This window comes from Protomyctophum bolini (assembly GCF_963924005.1).
Source record: "Protomyctophum bolini genome assembly, chromosome: 20".
Classification (NCBI taxonomy): Eukaryota; Metazoa; Chordata; class Actinopteri; order Myctophiformes; family Myctophidae; genus Protomyctophum; species Protomyctophum bolini.
Window position 1 is genome coordinate 12,959,445 of NC_137881.1, and position 26,089 is coordinate 12,985,533.

The 26,089-nt window shown below is 44.3% G+C and overlaps 1 protein-coding gene across 2 annotated transcripts in view; it reads left to right on the forward strand.

The window, feature by feature from the left end:
- Nucleotides 1-31: 31 nt before the first annotated feature.
- tbc1d14 (TBC1 domain family, member 14) overlaps nt 32-26,089 on the forward strand; it is a 59,441-nt gene continuing 33,383 nt past the window's right edge. The window contains exons 1-5 of one of the 2 annotated variants that reach the window (XM_080792664.1): nt 32-48; nt 484-703; nt 5,079-5,663; nt 6,241-6,628; nt 22,456-22,579. In XM_080792664.1, coding sequence (XP_080648790.1) covers nt 655-703; nt 5,079-5,663; nt 6,241-6,628; nt 22,456-22,579 — 1,146 coding nt within the window. In that variant the 5' untranslated portion in view covers nt 32-48; nt 484-654. The remainder of the gene's footprint in view (nt 49-483; nt 704-5,078; nt 5,664-6,240; nt 6,629-22,455; nt 22,580-26,089) is intronic. The other variant, XM_080792663.1, reaches the window with a different exon arrangement.

Sequence of the window (26,089 nt, forward strand, 5' to 3'; positions counted from 1 at the left end):
CACTGTTGTTAAGTTTGTTTTAAAATGGCGGCGGAAGCATCGGCACAGGTATGTTATAATAGTCTTGATGGGGGGTTTAATACAGACCGCGACTCAAGTGTTTAGTTTTAAAAGAAGAAGAAGAAGAGACAGGGAAAAATACAGAGACATTATTTATACCCTGAAGGCATTAAAGAGCGGCGCGTTTTCTCATCGCCGCGACAGAACATGGCAGTTATTAACGTTTATAATGCAATAGTGCCGATTGAGGAAGCGCTGCTGGCTGGCTGCTGCCCCGGGTTTATATTATAGGAAACGACAAGTGCACTACTTTACGAACAACAAGAAAGTCCAGCCCGGTGTTTATACTTCACTTCACGTGGCATTTGTTTTTATTTATTATAGTTTTGATTGACTTGCAAGTTAATTATTTTGTACATGTGTCACTGTGACAGACAGTCTTTTAAAGTCATGCCCCTTTCCTTTCTTCTGTCATCTCGTGAGGAGGAGGATCGCAGGTGAGGGTTGGTTGGTCGGTGCAGCCACAATAAGGCGCCATCATTCGCCTTATCATCATCATCATCATCCTCATCATGGACCGATCATCATCATCATCCAGCCAGAAGCAGCGGCTGCAACCTGCCCACCTGTAGCATCATCATCAACCAGTCCAGCATGGCACACCACACCGCCAACGACCGGGGAGAAGAAGAGACACAGAGTGGTACAGTTGTGTGATTCTTAACTCAACAACAACACTTTCAATTTAAACTTCAAGGGCCCACCGAATTTGATATTAAATAAACACGTAAATACGACTATGGGACCTCCACCACCACCACCCGATCTAAGAAATGTTTTATTGTTAGACTTTATGCCAATTAAGGACCGGGGATAAGAGACACTATATGTGATTCTTTCTCAACACTTTAAATTAAAACATTTCAAAGGCAATAAACACATGAATACAACTATGGGACCCCCCAATCTAAGAAAAGTTTTTTTGTTAGACTTGATTTGGTATGATGCTCTGTCATTTATTATAGAGATAAGCAGATAACTGCGAGAGTGACAGTGCGTGTTCCCGCTAGTAGTCACTTATCTATTCTTCTTACAGACTTGTACTTATAGTATCTAGACATCGGTGTCATTCTAGGTATCCAATCAGGGAAAATTAGCTCTTTTTTAAAACATTAAATGGGTCCAGACTCCACGTTTATTTCCTGTGGAAGTAAAGTGTTCTGTCCTGTGTTGTGACAGGAAATGCACCCAAGCTGTTCCCTAGCAACGTAGTCTCGCGTTGCCAGACTGTTTTGCCTCTCGCAATTTTCAAATGCTTCCGTCATACAGTCTGGAGCAACGGAAATTCTATCATGACTCATGAGTAAAATATAAAGCGGAAGTGGAGCCTCCTCAGAAATGGAAATAAAAAAATAAGCTCTAAAGATATTTTTAAATATATTTTTGTGAACGGAAATGACAAACAGATTACTCGGATTTTGGGAGGTGTAGTTCCAGACTATAGCATTCAGGAGGTGTAGTTCCAGACTATATAGCATTCAGGAGGTGTAGTTCCAGACTATATAGCATTCAGGAGGTGTAGTTCCAGACTATATAGCATTCAGGAGGTGTAGTTCCAGACTGTGGAATAGTTGTCTGGCTACGCGAGACGACTAGCAACGCAATGCCACTGACACAAAGGTCTATAAAGTCAGCATTACAAGAGTACCGGTAGTCTACCAGTGTTGTTTTCGTCGACTAATATGACGAGAAATGTTCGTCGAACAACCTTTTTTCACTGACAAAAACGACATGAAAACTAAATAAAAACTAAGCCATGATGACTAAAACTATGACTAAATATACTGACAATTTTGTTAAAATAAAAACTAGACTAAAATGTTAGGAAGGGACTATAGTCACTAGTAGTGGACAAAACATCCAGTATAAGTCATTTTACAGTTGGTTGCATGCTGAAAATCATTACGACGCCAAAGTACATTTTAGTCGACTAAATCAACTTTAGATTTAGTCGACTAAAATCGTATGATATTTAGTCGACTAACACTAGACTAACACTAAAACATTCCAGGTGACTAAAATGTGACTGAAACTAAAACTATTGAAGAGACTATGGGCTGTATTTTGCGTGTCTTAAGTACCAGGTCTTATTACCTAACTTGAGTAAACTAAAGATCAATGCTCATTGGCCACTCAGAATAGCCAAATGGCATTGATCACGCCTCCAGGTATTTAGTTTACTCAAGTTAGGTAATAAGACCTGGCAAAATACAGCCTGACTAAAACTAAAATCAAAATTTCCTGCCAAAAACAACACTGTAGTCTACTGAATCTGAACGACGTCACACAAGCGGCATGGATGACGGCAGTCCTGGACAGCCGTCCATTGTATCACACAAAAGTACTTTTAACCATGTGTCATTTTCACGATTGACACATCCAGGCCATGAGATGCTTGCGGCTCGCAGTTCTGCTACTTTTGATGCTTTTACAGAGATTAAAATAGGGTGCATTTTGCATAGTTAAGGGTCGCAATAAAACAACGACCTCTGCATCCACGGGATGCACTACTATACTACTGTACTGTTTTTTTTATTCTAGTTTATTTTGCTAGCTTTAGTTATAATAATAATTTCTTCTGTTTTCTACATGAATATAACCAAATTGTAAAATAAAATGGGAGTTAAATGCTGCAATTTGTAAAAATGCTAAATATGACTCCTAACGTCGTTGAAGTGGGACTCTAAAAGGCCATCCCTGCATCCCGGAACTCATTACATTGAAAACCTATTTACATCACTGCTTTTATTTGACGCTGTAGTATGTATGATCAAGTAGGACAGGAAAAACACAAAAAGGTAGAATACATTGGAGATAAGAGGTTTCTGCCCGACAGCAACAAATTACAATTAGTAATTGGCAACGATGAAGATGAATCGATCACAGACGCAGAGTCTGACCTTTTCCTAGCTGTCCACGTGTTGTGTTTTTCTGTAAATGACTTTATCATACAAAAGTGTCACACAAAAGTAGCGAACAGGGCAGATGTACAAGCTCACAATGCGCCGTGATGTGTATTGGCAAATTTCTTTGAGGGCAGCTAGCCGCTCCTATGTCCAGCTTTGAGGGTTTGTGTAAACACAAACATTGTCCTAACACAAACATTGAATGCCATTGACAATGAATGGGCAGTTTTGGGTGTTTGTGTGCAAACACAAACATTGAATTCCATTGACAATGAATGGGCAGTTTTGGGTGTTTGTGTGCAAACACAAACATTGAATTCCATTGACAATGAATGGCCAGTTTTCAGTATACCGGTAAACACTATATACTACTTTCTGTGTCTCTGTCTGTGTCTCTGTCTGTTTGTGGTGTCTCGTGCCACGGTAGGTATAGTGTGTAGCGCAGGCAGGGAACAGAACTCTGTCTGTGTCGAGGCAAAGTCTACTGGGGTCACATGACATCATGCTGCTGCTGCTCAGGGTTTAAAGCCGAGGCCACGGCTGGCGGCTTAATTCACTTAATCACATGAACCCTAGTGTCCCTGTTCTGTGCAGCGTGTCACGATAGGTGAACATTTAGAGAAAATAACACATCTACTAGGTGTTGTGTGTCGCAAGCTATTTTCACTATTCGATATAGGCCTACAATGAAACATGTAGGGTTTAAGACTTAAACCCCACAGCCACAATGTAGACATTGCTTTTTTTTGCTTTATCTTGTAGGGAAACCTCTTTAACCACTTAAACTTTAAGTGGGTGCACTTTAGATAATCCACAGCTGTGTTCCTCTTGCTACTGAACCACACGCCCCGCCGCAATGTTTGGAGTTTCTTTTTACTTTAGAGTTTCACTCACTGCGTTTCATATCCAGCTGTAAGCAGCAGGTGGTGCAGTCTGGAAGCAGCTGTGTGTGTGTCACTGTGTGTGTGTGAGTGTGTGATTGTGTGCGTGCGCGCTCCTGAACGTGGATATCCCTTTGTCCCCCTGCTGGAAACTCCCCCGTAGCTCATCAAGATAAGATGCACAGTCCCGGCTGCTGGACTGCTGCAAGCATATACGTAGACAGTAAGCCCTGTTTAAACACAAGTCCACCGTGTGTGTCTGTGTGTGTGTGTGTGTGTGTGTGTGTGTGTGTGTGTGTGTGTGTGTGTGTGTGTGTGTGTGTGTGTGTCTGTGCGCGTGCATGCGTGCGTGTGTGGACAGGCCATCCTCCTATTCTTTTGTGCAGTGCATGATCCTGTCAGTTGGACTTGACTCGTATTAAATTGGAAAACGGAAGGAAAGGACTATTCCCTCTGTGAGGCTCTCGGCCATATCTTATCAGCTGGCAGTGGCCTCCTCTAGCTTCCCAGCTGCTGTTCAAAGCATCGGCCCTGATGTAGTCCCCACTAGGGACATGTTCACATTTCAGCCTGGGGTTCCAGTTACAGCCTGGTTACTGCTGGATCAGCTTTCAGCCTCCCTCATGGCTTTCCGGCTGTATTGTTTTGGCCCTTTTACTGTCCTGGTGTGCGAGGAGTGAGCCGGTAAGCTGGTTTTCCGGTCCAGACCGGCTTAAACTATCGTAGAATAAGCCTAATTTGGATGTTGAAACTCGTGGGTCCAGTCAGTCAACAGACACACACACACACACACACACACAACGATGCCCCCTTGCCCTTTACATTTCCATGTGCAACACACTCACAGATATAATGTGATTTGCACTGTGCTAAACCATACAAACCAGCAGTAAAAGCATCCTTTACACAGGCTGATCCCTTTTCACATTCCATCCAAACTACCCTGTAGTTCAACCGTAATCAGAATCCAAGTCCCTATCAGACCCGTTCGAGTGACATCCTGACCCCCAAGGTTCCATTTGCTAACTCAGAGCTATAAGGCAACGCAGCTTTCTCTGTCGGTGCTCCGCTTGATTGGAACGAGCTATCTTGAGTCATAATAGAGAGTCTTTAGAATGAGAAAATAAACTGGTTGAACTTAATTGACTTAATATCAGCGGACATCCTGGAAAGGGCATCTTAATGTTGTTTCCGTTCTATAATAACGCTCTGGGTGTTTGTGGTCTTTCAGGCGCGTCCGGAGGGGCCATCATGGAGAACGGCTCGGCGGTGAAAGAGCAGACGTCCACTACTACACATCACCCCGGCCCCGACCACACACACAACCACATCAACCAGCAGCACCGCTGTCCCACCGAGCCCCCCAGAGCGTCCCCCCCCTGCATCCAACACTCCCGTCCCAGCTACAAGCCCTCCTCCGCCCCCACCACCACCACCACCACGCCCATCTACTACAGTAGCCCCCAGAAGAGCGGCGGTGGTGGTGATGGTGGTGACGTGGAGGACGCCGACCAGGAGGAGGACAGCCACAGCCTGGCGTCCCAGGACTCCGGCATCCCCACCCTGGAGATCAACAACCCGGAGCCCGTCTCCCACCACCCGCGCCTGGCGGGCGCCGGAGGCCTGGGCCGGGCGTCCGCCGACCCCCACCACCACCACAGCGACAGCCCGGCCACCTTGCCCCTGGACCAGCCGACGCAGGACGCGGGTGGCGCCCTGCACAAGTCCTCCACCTTCCCTCGAAGCGGCTACGACTCGGCTCGCCTCTTCAACCCCGCCCCTAGGTCAAACGCGGCGGCCGCGGTGGGGATGGCAGGTATATATAGAGTATATTTTCTGTTCACAAAAATATAATATAATAAGAGCACAAATAATCTGACGCACGTAGTATCGGTTTTGACGCTTTACTTGAGTAAAGTATTTGCATCAAGTATTTGCATCAAGTATTTGCATCAAGTATTTGCATCTCTACTTACTGTAAACCTCGCAGCTACTGACAAACACAAACGGAACAGAAATCTAGACATGGATATACAGAGCACCGAACACAATGGACCCTTTTGGGTCCATTTGGTTTAATTTTACACTCAAAAGTTAAATTATTGTTAAACATCTGGCATTACTTAAGTTAATTTACTCAAAGTCTACACAATTAGAGAATGTAAAATAATTGTTATTTTGATCAACGTTTGCCTGTTATCTCTCCTAATGGTACCAACATCAATACAGCACGGAAATGTGAACATATTCTTTAGTTTTGGGTGTGCGAGGCTAAACGTCATCAAATGGTGGTCCGTGGTCTCAGATGCAGAATAAATAATGGACCTTGACATGAAAAAGGTTGAAAACCACTGATTCATCATAACCTCATTATCATATCGTGGCTCTTACAGCGGGCGTCGGCGGCGTAGCGCTGAACAACCGTGGCGACAACGTCTCGGTGGGCAGCGTGTCCAGCCTGAGCACGGAGCTGTCGGCCACGCTGTCCGTCTCCAACGAGGACATCCTGGACTTCACCGTGACCTCCGACTCCAGCGCCATCGTCACCCTGGAGACGGACCACAGCGGCGCCCACGCACACTTCTCGGACGTGACGCTGTCGTCGTCGCCGCCGTCGTCGCCCGGAGGAGACCACCCGTGGGGCGCCGCCGCGCGGTGGCCCCCGTCGCCCGGAGGTGACCCCTGGGGGGCCGCGGGACGGTGGCCCCCGCCCGGGCTCACTCAGCTGGAGGAAGAGAGCAGGCGGAAGAGGCTGGGACCCCTGGCTAGTTTCTTCAACAGGTAATAGTTTGGAATTAAATGAATACAGTATTTATTTTTTGAGTGGTAAAAGCCACTGCATTGCGTAGCTATGTGTGTTCCCTGTAAGCACGAAAAGCTGAACACACCTCACTAATGCCACTGGATGTTGTGCACTGTGCAGCGTCTCACACACACACACACACACACACACACACACACACACACACACACAGGCCAGGGAGGAGGGCTTGTACAGTACAGTACAGTACAGTACAGTACAGTACAGTACAGTACAGTACAGTACAGTACAGTACAGTACAGTACAGCTCACTTCAGACTGGTCAGATTATTTTTGTATTCATCAATTATTGTTATTATATGTTATATGCACAGCTTTGTGTGTCTGTACCACGGAAACTATTTGATTGGCTGAGCACGGAATGTGATGTATGATGATAAGATCACCCCCTCATTTCACACGAGTGTGATTTGTTTTCTTTTAAGCTGCACCAAAAAAAAGAGTGCTTTTCCAATCGAAATCGTGTAAAGAAATGAGAACTTGTGACCAGTGGTGTTAACCGTTGCTGCCACTTGGGGCTGCCATCGTACGCAGAGTGGAAACTCTATTGCAGCTGTAATACGAGCAGACTACTGTACATACAGTACATAGAATTTGTCAACAGACAGATATAAAATGAGAGCAGTCAGCTGACATAAAGAAGCTTAGATCCTGCAGGACAACTGCAGTGTGACTTGAAGAATGGAGTTAGCAGTTTAGTAGTTCAAAGTAATAAAAGTGATGGGTGCACGGTTCAGGTAGATAACAGTCCATGGGAAATAATACCAGCACTAGTTGTAAATCACGAGATTTACGCCGAGGAAGGCCTCCGGGCCGAAATATCCGTATGTTGCTTGCTGCTGCCTGCGGGAAAAATAAACAGGAATCCTATAGACTGACACCACGGCGCGTATTCAGAGCTTCAAGCTGTGACTCCGCCCACCCCCGGGGGAAGTTGTGATTTGCTCTCGTTCACTGCAATGCAATTTGCGGCATTTCCGAAACAATATTGCGCAGAGTAGCGATTATCAAACGTATTTGCAATGCCATACGTTGAAAGATCTGTTGCCCGTGGACAAGGCACGTTACCTCCGCAAGTTAGATATTATCGGCATATATGTTTGTCCGTATGTGATTAAGGATTGGACCAAGTTGCATTGGCAGCCATAGAAAATTCTTACCCTGGGCTAAAACCGGATGTGCCATTTGTGGGCGTTCCTGTCTAGCGTGGTGTCAGTCTATTGGCTATAACATGAGTGCTGGTATTCTTTTCTATCAACTGCAGTGTGAGTCAGACACTACTCACACTGCAAAGCAGTGATAAATACAGTGGCAAGTGGCAACAAAATGCATTTTTCAATCCAATGCAGCTGGTAAGCAGTTTGCAAAAATGCACAGTGTGGCGTAACTCGTGTGCATACGTTGGTTAGAGTCAAACATCCATTCCTAACAGACTGACAGGCATTACTTGCGCTGCCGGTTACAACTAAACCGCGCTGCGGGTTAAAACTCACCCGTGGCTCCAGACATGCGCTGCCGGTTACAACTAACCCGCGCTGCGGGTTGAAACTCACCCATGGCCCCCGAGGTTAAAACGAACCCCTCGCAGGTTAAAACTCACCCACTGCACTCGAGGGTTGGCACCTGGCGCGCCGATGGAACGGGGAGGAAGGAGAATTGGCAATTTGGCGAGTTTCACTTTAGTTTAGTTACTTTAGTTTCAGTCACACTTTACTTTCTCATGATCCATTAGCAGAGAGTCAGTCGTTGTTGTTACAATTGCATTTTGAAAGTGTTTTTTTTCTTTCTCTCCACAAAACAATGACTTCTATTCATTATGTAGTGGCAGATCATTCACTGTGTCCATGAATGCTTCTTGTGAGTCATTTCTCATTTTCTACTACCAGGCCTGACTGTGCAGTATGTAGTCAACCCCCCTCCCCTGAGTCCCCTCCCTCCATGAGAGGCAGTCATGCACTGCACTTAGCCTTTGTTTGTGTGCAGCAAGGTTTGGACTCTACTTCACTGTGCTTCTTGGGTAACAGTTGCAGGTTTACGTTTATTGCGCTATTACAAACTTTGCTCAAGGTCATGCTGTTTAAATGTATACACACACACACACTTCCTGCCTCTGGTAAAGCAGGTAGAAAATGGCTGGCCTTGGATACGACCCCTACTAGCATTTGTCAGCGTAAAAACACTCCTCAGAAGCAGAAACGCTTCAGCGGGCTAGAGGCCTACAACTTTTCTATGCCTTAATTGGCCCTTTAAACAATGGCAGGAAAGCTAAATTACTAATAAAACCAGGTTCAAAGGGTTGCTGGTTTTAAAAGAACAAGAAAGAACTTTACTCACGAGTGTTTTAAAACCCTGCAATAGCCAAGTGATGTAAATCATTCTCTATACGTGTTTCGTTGGGTACACAAACACCCACATCACATTATGAATGTGAAGGGACCGTACTTGAGGCATGATCCCAATGCAAACAGCCTTAACCTAATGCACCTGAACTTTGCTCCACAAATCACACTGTGTGCAATGTCCATGCACAGTGACCACATGCACAGTGACCACGCTACATGCACTATAAGGCGTAGGTTCCCAACCGCTGGTACTTGTACCACTAGTGCATACATGGGCAACTGGCAGCGGCCCAGGGGCCACATGCGGCCGCCACCTTCACTTAATGCGGCCCTCGGGTTAATATCAGAATAATACTGTATTATTGATTTCAGCTGTTACAATTCCAAACACGCAAACATGACCCGCTTTTGTATCTCCAACGTGTTTGGATTTAGTTAATAAAGTTAACATAACTATAACTAAATTCATTTTAAATAAAAATAAAAGGCAAATTCTTTTCAGGATTTCAATTAAAATATAGCAAAAATAGCCGATCTACCGCGACACATTTTGAGCTTGTAGATCGGCTGTTTTTGCTACAGTAACGTAATATACAATGTGGCCCTCTGGAGTGAGTGTGGAAATATAGTGGCCCTCTCCATCGACAAAGTTGCCCACCCCTGCACTAGTGGTACTTGAGCCCCCCCTCTGGTGGTACACAGAAGAGTCGCCCAGAAAAGGAGAAAAAAGACAAAAGGAATGAAATAATATTTATATATAGGTAGTATAGTACTTCTGACCAAGCCATTGGTTGAAATTTTCACATTGGCCTATTATAGCGCCACCAGGAGGCCACAACCTGACCTGCCCTGGTGGAGACCTGTGCCCCCGAGGGGCACTTTTTCTAGTTTATTATTATGGTGGTACATGGAGAGCCAAATATCTTCTTAAGTGGTACTTACTGTATAAAAAAGGTTGGGAACCAATGCTGTAAAGTACACTACATCTGTGGTGTGTGTACAACAACATTACAGCGCCTCAGGCATGAGCATTGAGTGCAGAAGTGGCATTGAGACAGACGCCTGCGCTGTGCGCTGTGCCTGTTGGTAAGTGCTGTCCCAGGACACTTGGTTGAGGAGGCAACAAGGGAATTCCATTAGGAAAAACACTTAGGAAAAACTGCTATGAGCAATAATATGTCAAAAATGTAATGACTTGTTTTTTTATTTTTTTATTTATTGGTATTCAGACAGCTAGCAATGGGTAGAACGCTCTCCAAAAAAATGTGTCTCTGTGACTCTGCATTCAAATATTTTCCTAGAAGCTTTGTCATTGGTCGATTTGCCTGTCCACTTCCTGATTGGTTAGTCATTGCGACCGGGGTTTTTTTTTTGACCAATGACAAAGCTTCTAGAAAAATCTTTGAATGCAGATTGCGGCCCCTAGATAAAAAAATTTAGAGCGTTCTATCCATTACTGAATAACAAAAAAAAGGTCATTAAAGTTTTGATAGTGTTAATACACCTTTTAATGCATAGGACAGCAATTCGTTTTCCATGTAAACACCCATATGTAGCTGATCAGACACCGTCAGGGTACAGGTTTTTTTTTTACTTATACACCAAAGTTGTTCACCAAAAATAGCCGATATACAAGCTCACAAAGTATCACGTTTTGAGCTTGTACATGGGCTTGTATATAGAGGATGGAATGAAATGGAAGCGTAACTTAAGAGTCACTTTGGTTCCATGTGTACACACTCAGAGTTACAGACCTGTAAAGGTCCCGGAACCCAGAGAGCCCCTGGACCCCACTTTGAGAGCCACTTAATCGGGAGGTTAAAAAAATCCCCAGAATGTGGACATTGAATAGGGACAGTAATGTGGTGTTGAATAGGGACAGTGATGTGGTGTTGAATAGGGACAGTAATGTGGTGTTGAATAGGGACAGTAATGTGGTGTTGAATAGGGACAGTAATGTGGTGTTGAATAGGGACAGTAATGTGGTGTTGAATAGGGACAGTAATGTGGTGTTGAATAGGGACAGTAATGTGGTGTTGAATAGGGACAGTAATGTGGTTAAATGAATAGCGACAGTAATGTGGTGTTGAATAGGGACAGTAATGTGGACGTTGAATAGGGACAGTAATGTGGTGTTGAATAGGGACAGTAATGTGGTGTTGAATAGGGACAGTAATGTGGTGTTGAATAGGGACAGTAATGTGGTGTTGAATAGGGACAGTAATGTGGTGTTGAATAGGGACAGTAATGTGGTGTTGAATAGGGACAGTAATGTGGTGTTGAATAGGGACAGTAATGTGGTGTTGAATAGGGACAGTAATGTGGTGTTGAATAGGGACAGTGATGTGGTGTTGAATAGGGACAGTAATGTGGTGTTGAATAGGGACAGTAATGTGGTGTTGAATAGGGACAGTAATGTGGTGTTGAATAGGGACAGTAATGTGGTGTTGAATAGGGACAGTAATGTGGTGTTGAATAGGGACAGTAATGTGGTTAAATGGTCTCTGGGTTACAGAATGTGGACGTTGAATAGGGACAGTAATGTGGTTAAATGGTCTCTGGGTTACAGCTGAAAAGTACCAGGAAACACACTTCAGTTCCCTTTGCTAAACAACTATGTGGTTTGAGTCACTGCCTTGAGCAATATCCAAGTAACGGATTATTTTGCACAGCCAGCCCTCGGACCCGTCCCGGCCAACTCATTTTTATTTTGCTTCTAGCTGTGCAATCTTTTTGTGTTGACTAATCATTACAAGTATATCTCTTATTTTGAAGAGGAAGAGGAAGTCTGTTTCGGTTGTAGCCTCCTTCCATGACAGACAGTTGTCGCGAGGGAGAGACTCACAGACTGTAAACATTGATTAGAAGTGGTGGTGGTGGTGGATTATATTTACTATATGAAAGCCATGATGCTGCACATCTTTGAATTAAACAAATGTATAATATACGGAATATACGTTAAACATGGTGGAATTGGATCCTCTACTCGGTCTACTGCAGCGGCCGGCGGAAGCCAGCATTAGGTGAGTAATTCATTCATTGTAAAGGTATCACGCTGGCGCTGGTAAAATCACCAGCAGCAGCAGCTGCCCAAAACTTTAACAGGTAGGCAGGCAGGCTACAGTACAGTACTTTTACTCACTGTCACTGCCTGCAAGGATGTACACCGCCGTGCCATATGCCACAAATTTGTTCCAGATTAGCAAAGGGGAGCATCTCGTTGAGCCATCACTTGGATGAAACATGGAGAAGTTGGAGACTTCCAGTTTATCAGTATATATATTTTTTTGCAGCAACCATACCTGCCTTAAGGATCTGTCTTTTGGGGTTTCCGGAGACCTCGCCAGTTTACAAACTCGCCGCAGCGAAAATTCTTCATCAATGTCTTCATCGTTATGCTAACATGCTGTCTTCATCAGTGTAGTATGTCAAACCCACAGATGTTATAGTTCATTTCCAAAGTGATCAAATTATTTTGTGCAATTAAATGGGCAGCTATTCAATGATAAAAAGTATGTGAATACCAATGATAGTAGGCCTACCAATTCAGGATATTGTTTACTAATGAATTACATTGTTTCGGTACTTTAAACAACTATCCTCTCTCTCTCTCTCTCTCTCTCTCTCAATTCAATGCAATTTAAATGAAGGTGAAAAACTAAAATGCACTAAACCGCGGCGAGTCTGTAAACTGGCGAGTTCTCTGGTATCCGTCTCTGGTGTGAAGGAAGGGCCCTTGTCTCATCAGAGCAACCAAATATTGCTAAACGGCAATCTAGAATCTAGCTGAATATCCAGTTGTCTGGAGAACCAATTAAATATATTTACCCAGAAATTGGTTATTACAGGACACTGCAGGAAATTATGTGACCGACGGAGAACTCTCTGCGATTTCTTCACTTCCTCTTCATGTGTTGCAATTCCTCTTTCCTCTTCCTTCCTCCCTCTCGTCAGCTCACAGGGGCTGGAAGTGGAGGTGGTGGTGTGGTGGTGGGGGGTGCGTTAGTGTCCTCCCTCTCGTCAGCTCACAGGGGCTGGAAGTGGGTGTGGTGGTGTGGTGGTGGGGGGTGCGTTAGTGCTGCTCTGTCCGTCCGTCCCTTGTTTGACCAGGCGCCCAGGTGAAAATCCCCTACGCTCACAACCTGTAACCCGATCCTTGCTGTGTGTTTTTAGGACGCGTACGTGTGTCCGTCTATACGATTCAGAGATTTTCAAGTGTGTGTTTATATAATTCCCAAGAGGTTCAAGGTTTCATTCAAGGTTTTCCCAGTCCCAGAACACTGTGTTACCGTGCCCTCCCTTAAAGCCCACCCTCCCTTCACCATTGTTTCTCCCCCGTCCCGTCCGCTCTGCCCTTGCTCACACACACACACACACACACACACACACACTCTGTCCCTCCCGTTCGCTCAGATGAACCTCCCACCCTTCCTTCACCCGGGAGGCGGGCAGGCCAAGTAGCTGTCTGCGGTTGACAGTCTCTCACACAACACACAGTTTGCGCTGAGCTGTGAACTGTTTGACTGGGAGAGTGTGTGTGTGTGTGTGTGTGTATGTGTGTATTTGTGTGCCTCCCGAAGGTCCTATACTTTTCCAGGCTGGCCTCCGTGCTACCACTACGGGGTAGATGGGGGGTGGGGGGGGCGTGGAGTTTGGGGTTGAGTCTTTTCAGATTGAGTTGAGACAGGTTTGACTTCATCAGGAGTTTGTCTCCCCCCTCCCACACACACACACACACACACACACACAGAGCGAGTTACTCTCCCTTGGATCTGATCTCCCTTCCTTGGATCCTCTGTTTTTCTCCCTTTATGCTGGAAGACTTGGATTTCTTTGTGGATTAGTTTGGGACAATAAAGGATGGCGGCCCCTTCACTACTCCTCTATATTGACAGGTATGCTCTGGCAGAGGGATTGATTTAACCAGCTGCTTGAAAATGTATTCGTGCCTGTGAAGGTTATGCTCTATATATCACTGACGTTTTCAATGTATACAAGTTCCTACGAACGCGTACGTTATGTGGGTGTATGATGATATTAGAGGTATGGAACTATGGATGGATGTACTGTAGTGTACAGTATTTGATTGTGTGCCAGAACTAATCGCCATTGTTTCATGGAAGGCTTGTGGCAGTGCATCCTCGTTGTGGTAGTTGTATTGTTGCGGTGCAGTCTTCTAGCTAGATCAGAAGACTACATAGCAGCTGTACCTTGTGGTGCTAGAAGACAGCTTGGCAGCCTGGGCAGGATACAAGCAGCTGTACCTCGGCTCCTAAACACTGAGGAATGATCCCGTCTCTGTCCTCTGTCTTTTACAACAGGGGATCTGTGTGCACTCACTCTGCTGCTGGACGTGCCTAAAGCAGTGGTTCTCAAAGTGGGGGTCCGGGGACCCCCAGGGGTCCTTGAGGGAGTTCCAGGGCAGGGGTTCCCCAGCTAAATGATAGTTTGGAATTAAATGGACCCTTATGGGTCTGTAACTCTGTCTCTGAGAGTGTGCAAATGGACCCTAACATTTGTACACTCTCAGAGTTAAATTAACATTGATTTTACAATATAAATTGAGGTCTCAGAGATATAGAAAATAGAAATGCCATTAAATGGGGGTCCGTAGACTAATGCACGTCAAACTGGGGGTCCTTGAAATTAAACGGGTTGAGAATCACTGCTAGAGCCGTAAACATCTCTTATGGGGGTCCCTGGCATATCTATTCAAATGGGGGCTAAAATAGTGTCAATTTGGGGGTCCTTGGCATGAAAAAGTTTGGGAACCACTGGGCTAAAGTATGCAGCTAAAAGACTGAAACACACAAACGTTGTACACACATCCCTAACACAGTACATAGAACTGGGTGGTTCAGGGTCAAACACAATTCACATAGACCTAGTGGCCTTTTTTAATGTGTGTGTCCGGAGCTAATCTTGCATACTGCTGGACCGATAACGTCTCTAAAATGAAAGGTCACTTCAGTTGCTGCTGCCCCAGTGTCCTGTTTAAGACTCAAGAGCTCTCAGAGAACGGTTGCTCACTGTTTTCGAACAAAACACCCTTGGCACTCCCTCGAGAAAGGACTAAAGTCTATATGTCTAGGGGGCTAATTCAGTGTTTCCAAACGCTGTTGCACGTGTTCAGAGTTGACTTCAAATAGATGACTAACAAAGTCAAATGGCTGTAAGTTGATGTTTCAGCGTATGCAAAGTGTTGACTGTGAGCATCCTGGGGACTTGCATCGCATGCCTGTTGTGTTGAGCAAAGCTTACTTTTACAGGGCTATAATGCACTTTATAGTAAACAATTGCACAAATGTACTTTTGTTGGTCCTGTGAAAGTTGTAAACCTTCCATTGGAGTACTGTTGTGGTCCTCACCATGCCCGTTCAACAAACACACTAAGAATGTGTTTTATCACATCCTCGAAGTCTCAAACGTTCTTTGTCATACGATGAATAGCGAAAATCCTTTTTTTCAAATAACATGTCCAAAATATATGGACGCCTGGCTGTGTGAATGTGAAAAGGAACAAGTAGTTCAGTAATCTCAGGCTTCTGGTCTAATCTGCCGTGTCAAAACCTTTAGTCCTTTTACTCAAGTTTCCACTCAGCAGTGAGTGAGCAATGTCCTCTATATTTCCTCTGTGTGGCATTCCTTTTATGACGGCTCACAGGGTTACTGCCGTTCAGCGCTGCCTACACACAGTTTAACAAGGGGGCAAGCCCCGAGGTTACACTTTAACTCTCCTGTTTTCAAATCTATAGTTCTTTTTTCTCTCCACTGCTCTCATATATACAGTATAATAACATTTTAATTGCCTTCATCACATTATCGTCACGTGTCACTCACAAGGGTCGAGGAAGCCTTATGCTTTTATTTTTTGACTGCTGGTGTTAGTCATTTTGATTAGGTATTATTTATTTTTACTCTAGTTTTATCGCATAGTAAAGCACAGCACGTTGTCTTACACATGCACGCATGCACGCACGCGCACACACACACACACACACACACACACACACACACACACACACACACACACACACACACACAGTGCTGACTCAAATCAGGTTCACACAAGTTAAATGTTCAGCCATTATAATTACGACTCTTTTGCAGTCTTAGTTAAAGTGCTGCTCAAGCTAACATTAGTCCCTCCTCTCCTGCCCATAGCCTCCAAGAGAAGTGATGGAGAGATGCTTGTGGCCTCCCACATTGTCTGTTCATGCTTCTCTGGCCAGTCCACTGCAATGCCGTAGTGGACTGGCCAGAGAAGGCACTGACACTTACCCTAGCCTCGACGACCTTACAGGCGGATGCAAAGGCACAACTTATGTAACTTAGATAGCATTTCATGTAGACATAGCACTCAGTGTATACGCATTGTTATATAGATATTCCACTGTTAGGTTATTTGCTCTGGATTAAAGGCGTCTGCTAAAATGCCTAAATTGTAATGCAACTCCTTGCAACAAAACCACCTTAGAGACAGTTGCAGCGATGTGTGGACTGGCCAGTTGCAGTTGGGGATAGTGGCTGCAAGGAGTTGTTGCTGTTGCATTGGTGTGTGGACTGACCTACAATAGATTACCACATTAATCCGTTTGCGTCATTCCCGTCGCTTCGTTAACCTCTGAGCTGGGTTTCTGTTCCAACAGGTCTCATCTCTCATTTTGACATGTTCTAGTCGAGTATTACATTAGGCCTCGTTCCCCTCACCTCCGCACAGGCTGACCCACAGGCTGACCCTTCCTGTACACTTGCAATATAGACATGGACTCTGGCAGGACCTGATAGTGTTAAGCCTTTTATAATGAGATTTTATGGCTGCTCATGAGATTTTATAGCTGTTGTTTGCAAAATTAGCCACCGACCCACCCACCCACCTGCACACACCCACCACAAACCAATTATTTTTTTTCCTTTTATCCGGACTGTGCTTCTGCTTGTTTTCAAGCAGACGTGATTGATGATGACGTTTGCTCTCGGTGCTCCCAACTAGAAATATAGCATTTTTCCTCTCTAGTCCCTAATAGTGCAGAAGATGGCTGCTCTCTGCTCACCAATGTAACTTTTGAACTAACTCCTGAAAACTTTTGAACTCCTGAAAACTACTGTACCACACTGTGTACCATTGATTCAGATTAGATAGCATGTATTTGAACACTGACTGAACGTGACATTCTTTAGACGTTTCTTGCAGTGTGTGTGCGAGCGTGTGTGTGTGTGTGTGTGTGTGTGTGCGTGCGTGTGTGTTTTTTTCATAAATGAGCGAAGTCACCAGCAAGGAATCCCTTTCAGCCTTTCGCTCACTCTGAGCAATCTGTTAACAGTTAGGGCGAGTGAGAAATATGCAGGTATCTGATTTAACATGGGGGCGACATATTGTGCCACCATCTAATCTGTATGAACATTGTGTGCTACACGGTACCATACAATCTGTACGAATACAACGTGCCTCCATGCAATCTGCTTAAATGTGGGGACGACGTGTGCCATCAAATGATCTGCAGTGGTTTTCAACCCTTTTCATAACGAGGCCCATTATTTATTCGGCATTAGAGAGCCACGACCACCATGTGATGACATTTAGCCTCTCAGACCCAAAACTAAAGAATAGGTTGCAACAATTCCATGCTGTTGCCAATCATTGATCAAAATAACAATTATACATTATCTAATTGTGCAGATTTATGAAGTAACGTAGATGTTTAGCAATAATCTAACTTGAGAGTGTAAAATTAAACCAACATATGGGTCCATTTGGTTTCAATTTACACTCTCAAGAGTTAAAGATAAGGGGCCATTTGGTTACCAACTCCATCATTTAGCTGGGGACCACCTGGAACCTCCTCAAGGACCACTGGTGGTCCCCGGACCACTGGTTGAGAACCAGTGATCTATTGTAACATGGCGAAGTGACGTGTCCCACCTTGCGATCTGTTAACGCATGCCAACATGTGCCACCATTTCATTTCACTTCGGTATTTGGGCTTTTTAGCTCCTCGTAAAATCTCCACTAGAATGAAAATTTCTAAGCTTGATAACCGATACCCGAAAAGATCTGATAACAAGCTTATTGAGTACCCGTTATCAATAAGCTTTGGGCTTATCAAGCCTGTTATTGAGCATAGTATGGCCCATGACGTCATGTTTAAACAATCAAGACAAGAGGTGATCAAGAAATAAATGTAATCATCCATGCTGGCACAAACATGTCGGTCTAAAAATGTATTGATACCACCTGCCAACCAGCACTGCCCGGGTAAACACAATTACGCTTTTAAAGTGACGGTACACACATTAACCAGTTACTTCAATATTATTTTCCCAAAGTAAAAAGGTCAATATTGCCTTCCGTCTGTTAGAAAAGTACTACTTTTGAAGGCCCTATAGTAAAATATACTGGTTCTGTTCAGAATTTATTGTCGTCTCCCGTCTTTTCACAAATGAATAGAAAATGCTCGATAAGAACCCGGCTCGATAAGCCTGATCGATAAGGTGATCGTTATCAATAACCTGTACTGTAGGCTCATAACCTCATGTTGCTGTACTGTAGGCTCCAGCAATACAATTGAATACCACATTCAATTGTTACTGCCAGTGCAATTGACCCATTTTAGGTGTTTTCTTTGGTGTTACCATCATGTCGTGCTTCGCGCTATGAGCTTGTAGATCTGCTATTTTGCTTGTAGGTCTGCTATTTTTGAAAAGTCAAAGAGCGACTGACATAGAAGACATTTTTAGAATCTGATCTCAGGTCAGAATGAAAACTGTCAGGATGTAGAAGACATTTTTAGAATCTGATCTCAGGTCAGAATGGGTTGAAGGATGAAAGACAAGCTTCAGATGAGAATCACAGTCCCTGCATCAGCTGTGAGTTTGACCAATGGCTTCACCAAGGAAACGAATGCATGTGTGATTGCCTCGATTGAACGCCATCCACACTCCTGCCTTTACCCTTGTCGTTGTTACCTAATAGGCTTTTAGGCCAGAGTCTATTTATATAGGCCTGATCTGGATATCCTGGCATGATATTTATGAACATGGATTTTGGTTTGGAATTGGATTTCCATGTAGTTTTGTTCAAATCGATACCCCTCCTGGACTCACAACATATTTAGTTTAGTCCATTGACTGTGATTCAGAAGATACTTTACATTCCTGCCGACAATTTCCCAAAGCATGCTGTAGTTCAAGGGATTCCATTCATTTTATTTTATGAAAATGAACATGATGTATAGCTTGCAAGTTGAGATAGGTTTTTTGATTGATTGATTGAAGTATTTATTAACAGTTTGCAGAATTACAGTACACTTCAAGCACAAACTCAATACAAAGACTGTTAACTGTGAGTGGACGACCCAATTAAGCATTAAACTTGTTTACAAGAGGGTCCACCATGTTCAATTCATCAAAACATTTAGAGACGTACAAATAGACACTTCTATATAGACAAAGAACAGAACAGGAATTCATCATAAAAGAACAGGAATTATAAAAGAACAGGAATTCATCCAAGTTATACAACACAATAACAATTAATTGCACTTGCATTCATTTATTTGGTCAAAAGTAAAAATTGTATTGAGGACTTTTGTGGCGGTTCTGCTGATTTCTGATCGTCTGCACATTTGTTAAATTGACACACACACACACACACACACACACACACACACACACACACACACACACACACTCCTCTCTCTCTCTGTTGCTCTAATGAATTAGTCTCATGTCGCGCAGCTGCGTCTAGATTGAGCTGCCTATGCCATAGAAAGCATAGGTGGACCCCAGGCTAAGTTAGATGTGATCAAATATTCAGGTTATGATAGCTCTGCCTCTGCTGGGAAGGGGAAAGTTTGATCAAATGAGAGATCAAATCAAATCGCTAACATAACGGGGACTCCAGTAGTGCCTATTATGAAGAAGGTCAGAACAGTGAAACCAGATACCCCTCTCTGACCACATGGCATGGTTAACAGGGTGATATTCTGATTGAGCAGTTTGAACAGGTCAGCACAAGTCATTATACTGTACAAAACGGAGACTCTTCATAGACTTTCTGACCACCGTGCACGACCCAGACACTTTATACCGTACTATCTCTGCTGTGCCTCCCATTTATACATTATTATACACTATACTAGATATTTAGATAACTAGATAATTATTATCATTTAGGAAGGTCACGTGTTCGGCATGGTCTTTACTTATTGTTGAGCGGTGCACACCGCTCCAATAACTGACCGTGTGTCTCTCTTTGTATGTCCGCTTAGAGTAAAAACAGCTGCAATACCGCTGGGTGGCCTAAAGTGTGACTGTTGAGCAGCCGCACGCACGCATGTACGCATGCACGCACACGCATGCACACACACACACACACACACACACACACACACGCAGCCTGCACTGCTCAGTTCACACGGGTGTGATTTTTAATATCGGTAACTGGGTGACCTAAAGTGTGGCTGTTGAGTAGCCACGCACGCACACACACACACACACACACACACACACACACACACACACGCACGCAGCCTGCACTTCTCAGTCCACACAGGTGTGAAGATTAGTGACACTAAATTGTTATATACGGTTATATCCATTAAGACAAACGACAACAATACAAAAGACAACTGTTAGCTATCCACAGTCTATTTTATTTCCCCAAACATGGCTGCATTTACATTTGGTTGTGCACACTGTAAACTCCAGTAGCCTAGTAGTCACACAATATGCCTGCCTCAGAGTCAGACCCGCCCTGTTTTTATTGTGTAATGTACGTTATTTCCTTTGTGGTGTGCATATAATGCTTTTCCTGCACGTGTGGAGTATGATGTTGGTGATTGATTGAGTAGTGTTGTTGTGCTCACATCACACCTTGAAATGGAATTTGGTTCCAGCTGTATATATAAGCCTGAATGGGCCTGAATGACAACTGGTGCACCTAAACCTTGAAGTGGTTTACCTTTATGTTTTTTAAGCAGTTGTTCCTTGGTCGGGACATTCATTGTAGCACTTAATGAGGCTGTCCATCACACTGCATACGTAGCTGGGACAACGGGACAAAAGGCAAACCGCTCCGACTCCTTTTTAATCAGTGGACAAAAAGCATTAGCTAATTGGTGGAGCGGTACCTAATTAGCGTGACATCATTGACAACTCAAGGTTACGCAGGAGGGGATCAATTGTATAACCATATTGATCCGATTGGGCCTTGGCAAACGATGGCTTAACCCATTCAGGCCTGACGTCGGGAAGAAAAAAAAAAGTTTTCTAAATCATGACGATTTTCTAAAAGATTTGAGGCACATTTTAATGAGTTCTCAAAAATAGCAGACCTAAAAGTTCATAGCGCCACCCGGTGGCAATGAAACAACGACCTCTGCATCCACGGGATGCACTACTGTACTACTGTACTGTTTTTTTTATTCTAATTTATTTCGCTAGCTTTAGTTATAATAATAATTTCTTCTTCTGTGTTCTACATGAATATAGCCACATTATAACCATTAACCATGAAATGTGAGTTAAATGCAATTTGTAAAAATGGCAAAATATGACTCCTATTTGTTCAATGTCGTTGAAGTGGGACTCATGTGTCCCTGGGACTCATCTAAAAGACCATCCCTGCATCCCGGGACTCATTACATTGAAAAGCTATTTACATCACTGCCGTACTGTGGCTGTGAAATCGCAGAATGAGTCTCGTATACACCAACATTGTTTTTATGAAGCATTTTGTCCTGTCCATTAGTAAGGGGTCTCTCTGTGACCCAAATCTTAGCTGTGACCTGTATGTATTTGTTGTATTAAAACTAGAGACGGATGGTAATGGTGTTTTTTACAGAGGACTGAAATCAAATCAACTGTGCTCACAGTTTCTGACTGGTTACCTGAATGATTAATGTCCACTTAATGTAATGCAATTGGCATGATTTTTATGTAAAATTAGTACTATACTATATTCCTTTTCTGTACTTGATTGGGTTTTTACTTTTTAGACTAGTACACTGTAAACAATGCATCTGCAATGTGATTGTGATGATGTCCATACCAAATAAATAAACACACACACACACACACACACACACACACACACACACACACACACACACACACACACACACACAATTGGTCCTTCCTGAGATCCCCCCTCTCTCTCACATGGTGTCAGCCTGGTCTCACTGCACAGACTGGGTGGTCTCAGCCTGCAGGATCAGGGCTTTGTTCCTTATATATCCAGATTCCTCTGAGTCTCTAGTGCACGTATCTTGCCAGTGCACAGTGTGACAGCTCTGTCTGGGGGGGGGCAACCACAGTAACAAAACGTGTCCTACTTTTGGACTTTTGGTTCCGATTATTATTATGTCCTTATTTCTGTCTCTTCTCCTTTCTCTCTCTCTCTCTCTCTCTCTCTCTCTCTCTCTCTCTCTCTCTCTCTCTCTCAGGAACCTGTTTGCTAAGAAGGTGAAGGACAGTGGGCCAGTGGAGCAGAGGGACCCGGGCTGGAAGCTCTTTGGCAAAGTCCCGCCCCGCCAAGGGCCCGTCAAGGACCCCAAGAGAATTCAGAAGGTAGAGAGGGAGACTTTATTAACATGCTGCTGTTGTTCTGACCTCAGATGATGTAGCTGTTTAGCCAACAACAGGATCAGTGCTGTCAGAGCCTTCTCCCCCTGTGATTCTGCAGTGCCATAATATATCTCTCCTCTTTCATAGAGGCAAATACTAAAGGTATTCTCTCAAATAAGACAGTACGGACAAAAAATCTGTGTGAAGTGAGGGGCACCTTCGGGGGGCACACACAAAGTCCATAGACTTGGTTGCCACATGACGTCACAGGGGGAATGCTTAAAAGCAAACATTAAAAAACCCATAGACTTGGTTGCTACATTACGTCACAGTGAAAAGCTAGGTGTTGGAGGGGCTAATGATGGTGTATGTGTAGCAAATGGATAGCAAATGACTAGGTGTGCAGAGCGTGGCAGTGGCGTGCACAGACATTTAGAGGGGCAGTGTGGAACCGGCCGGTTGCCTTATTAATAGTGTGAGATTTATAGATTTTGGGGCATAAATAATATATTAGAAGCTTCTTTTTTTATCAAGAATTGATCAATGTCACCATGGTCCACATACTGTACACTAGGGCATTAACCAAACGTGATTTTTGATAGTCGACTCGACTACCATCAAATTCGATTAGTAGTCGATTAGTCGGCGGTAAAATATGATATTTATTCCATCAAATCAAGCATTAAAACATCGTGTTCTGAAACAGCCAGCGAGACGAGCGAGTGAAGCAAAACAGAGCCGGTGAATGCAGGCCCAGGGAATAGTACTAAGAGAGTGGCGACACACCTATGGGGCGGGCTATAGTTCCAAACATTGGAACTATCCCATTGAGATAGAATGAGCACTTCCGCATTCCATTGTTACAGTGGGAGTCAACGCGAGTGTCGCCACTCTTACTAGAATACGCTGAATGCCGCTCTGATTGGCCGAAATTAGCTCAGCTGTTTCAAGTCAAAGTTGCAAGTCCACAATGACTCACGGATGGACGCGTTGTGAGCTTGTACATCTGCTATTTTTGATGCGCAAGACCGTTCTACGGAGCAGCATAGCATGTTACGTTGTTCTCAATGTTTGGAGACTGTCTGGAGCCGTGGAGCGGGGAGGAGGAGGAATGAACCATGCGATGTTTTTCATACAACAATAAATGTTCAACAACAAGTTACAACCACAGTTCCTTTGGTTTTTAGATGGAGCTACAAGCTAGGAGGAGGTTATGATTACATACTAGGTTTGCTAGCTAGCAGGCTGCCACGCTATGAAGATGATAAATGGTAAATGGTAAATGGTGCATTTATATAGCGCCTTTATCCAAGGCGCTTTACATAGATTGTGCATTACATTCACCCATTCATACACCGATGGCAGCGGAAACCATGCAAGGCACCAACTAGCACATCGGGAGCAATTAGGGGTTCAGTGTCTTGCTCAAGGACACTTCGACAGTAACTCTTGGGGAGCCCGGGTTCGAACTGGCAACCTTGCGGTTCCCATCCAGGCACTCTACCCCTGAGCCACCGCCGATCAACTACTTAACTTCATCGCGACTATTATAACTATGATCGTGCGGCAGCAGTTTTTTTTTGTTTGTTGGATAAGCATGAAGAAACATGAAATCACGGCAAGAGCTACTGTAGTTTGACTGTCACCAAACTAATATTGGGCAGAGTGAGGAGGAACTCCTGCTATACTTTACTGTACCGGACGACACGACGACACGTCTCCAATCTAACTTGTTGAACAAACTACAGTAATAAACTCACCAATAGTAAAAGTATTTACACACTGTAGTTGTCCCCATTGAGCATATGAGCCTATGAGGCATATGCATTATGCTTTTCCCAAAGAAAAACTGTCTTGAATGCTGCTATAGTGCCACTGCCGATCGCCGCCCACCGCACCTACACGAGTAAGGGTGACGGCAAAGCCCACGTACAGTAGGCTTGTATATGATATGAAAACAATCAGCCAGGAATGGATTAGTACTGAAGTTGGCGAACTACCAACAAAACCACCGAGCTCACAGCTGCATGTCTGCTGTAGAAAAGCAAAAAAAAAAAGCCGACTATTCGATTATTATGTTAATGCCCTACTGTACACTATACAGTATCGGTATCAAAAGGGCACATTGCTGTCCAGAGGGCAAGGGCAGCTGGTGCTCTAGCACCCCCTATCTGTGCACGCCACTGGAGTGTGGCCTTGTGATTGGTTCGCTGAATGCATGTAGCAGCTTGAGGAGAGCTGTGATTGGCGTAGCGGCGCCGGCTAAGCTGTGTGCTTTGGGGTGTAGTTTATCTGTGATTGGCCCAGATACAGACCGAGGGACAGAGAGATGCAGACAACATCCTGCTCTTGATGTCGGGTCTCTCTTCAACACCAAGCTGTCAAAAAGGTGTGCGTTGTTGTCGTCGCCCAATTAAGTACGTTGAAACGGTGGCAGGACACGTCGTAAGGGGAGAGCATTTCACTCACATTTAGCGGCTAAACTATTAGGACGGCACACAGAGAGACAGAGAAAGATACTCTGAGGCAGAGAGTGCGCGCGTGTGTGTGTGTGTGTGTGTGTGTGTGCGCGCACACACACACGTGCGTGCGTGTCTGCAAGAGACTTACGGCAAAGGATGGTCACGTTTAATGTCAATGTTACGTTGCAAACAAAACTCTTTTGTAAAAACCCGCCCAATGCAGGGTGCGTTCAAGAACTAAAGGACAGGTCCTTTCAGACGACTGATGTGCCTAGTAATTAATTTGTAACGAGAGGTACTATGGACGCGTGGAGAAGTAGAGGGTGTATGTGGGTGCGGTCCCGTGAAATTGTTGCGCACGTGCTGGTTTCGTGCACACACACCCCCGCGGCTGACTAGACATGGATTGTGTTGAGTTTTTCTTTTACGCTACGCGCCCGCCCGCATGAACAGACCTGCCACAAAGAGGTTAAAGGGACCTTAAAATAGCTGCATTCATAACGGAGTCAATTACCTTTTTACGAGGAGGCGTAGGCCATAACATTATTATTCTCTCTCAAAGATACGCTGCAGAACATTTCCATCAGCTGATTGTCAGCTGGGGTCTGTGTTGTGCAATGGTGTTGTGACTGAGCATCTTTTATCACAAGATATCGACCATCGTCACCCAGTCTGATCTTCTGTGTAATCAGCAGGAGATAATTATGCAATCAGAGGATATCAAGACAACACAGCTGGGTCTGTATTGGTTTAGGCCTGACGTCGAAATTTATAAAATGTCTTCAAAATCCTGACAGTTTTCTGTCAGGATTTGCGCCACATTTTCACGATTTTTTCAAAAATAGCAGACCGACAAGCTCGTAGCGTGCCACTTGTGCTATGAGCTTGTAGATCTGCTATTTTTCAATAGCTAAATTATAACATAAAACACCGAAAGGGGTTACCGCCCCAAAATGGGTTAAGGTTGTACTATCTCAACTGAAGCGTTGCTGTTGTATAATCCACACTTGATGGATGCCTATTATGTGACCCTAGTATCCTTCTTTTCTGC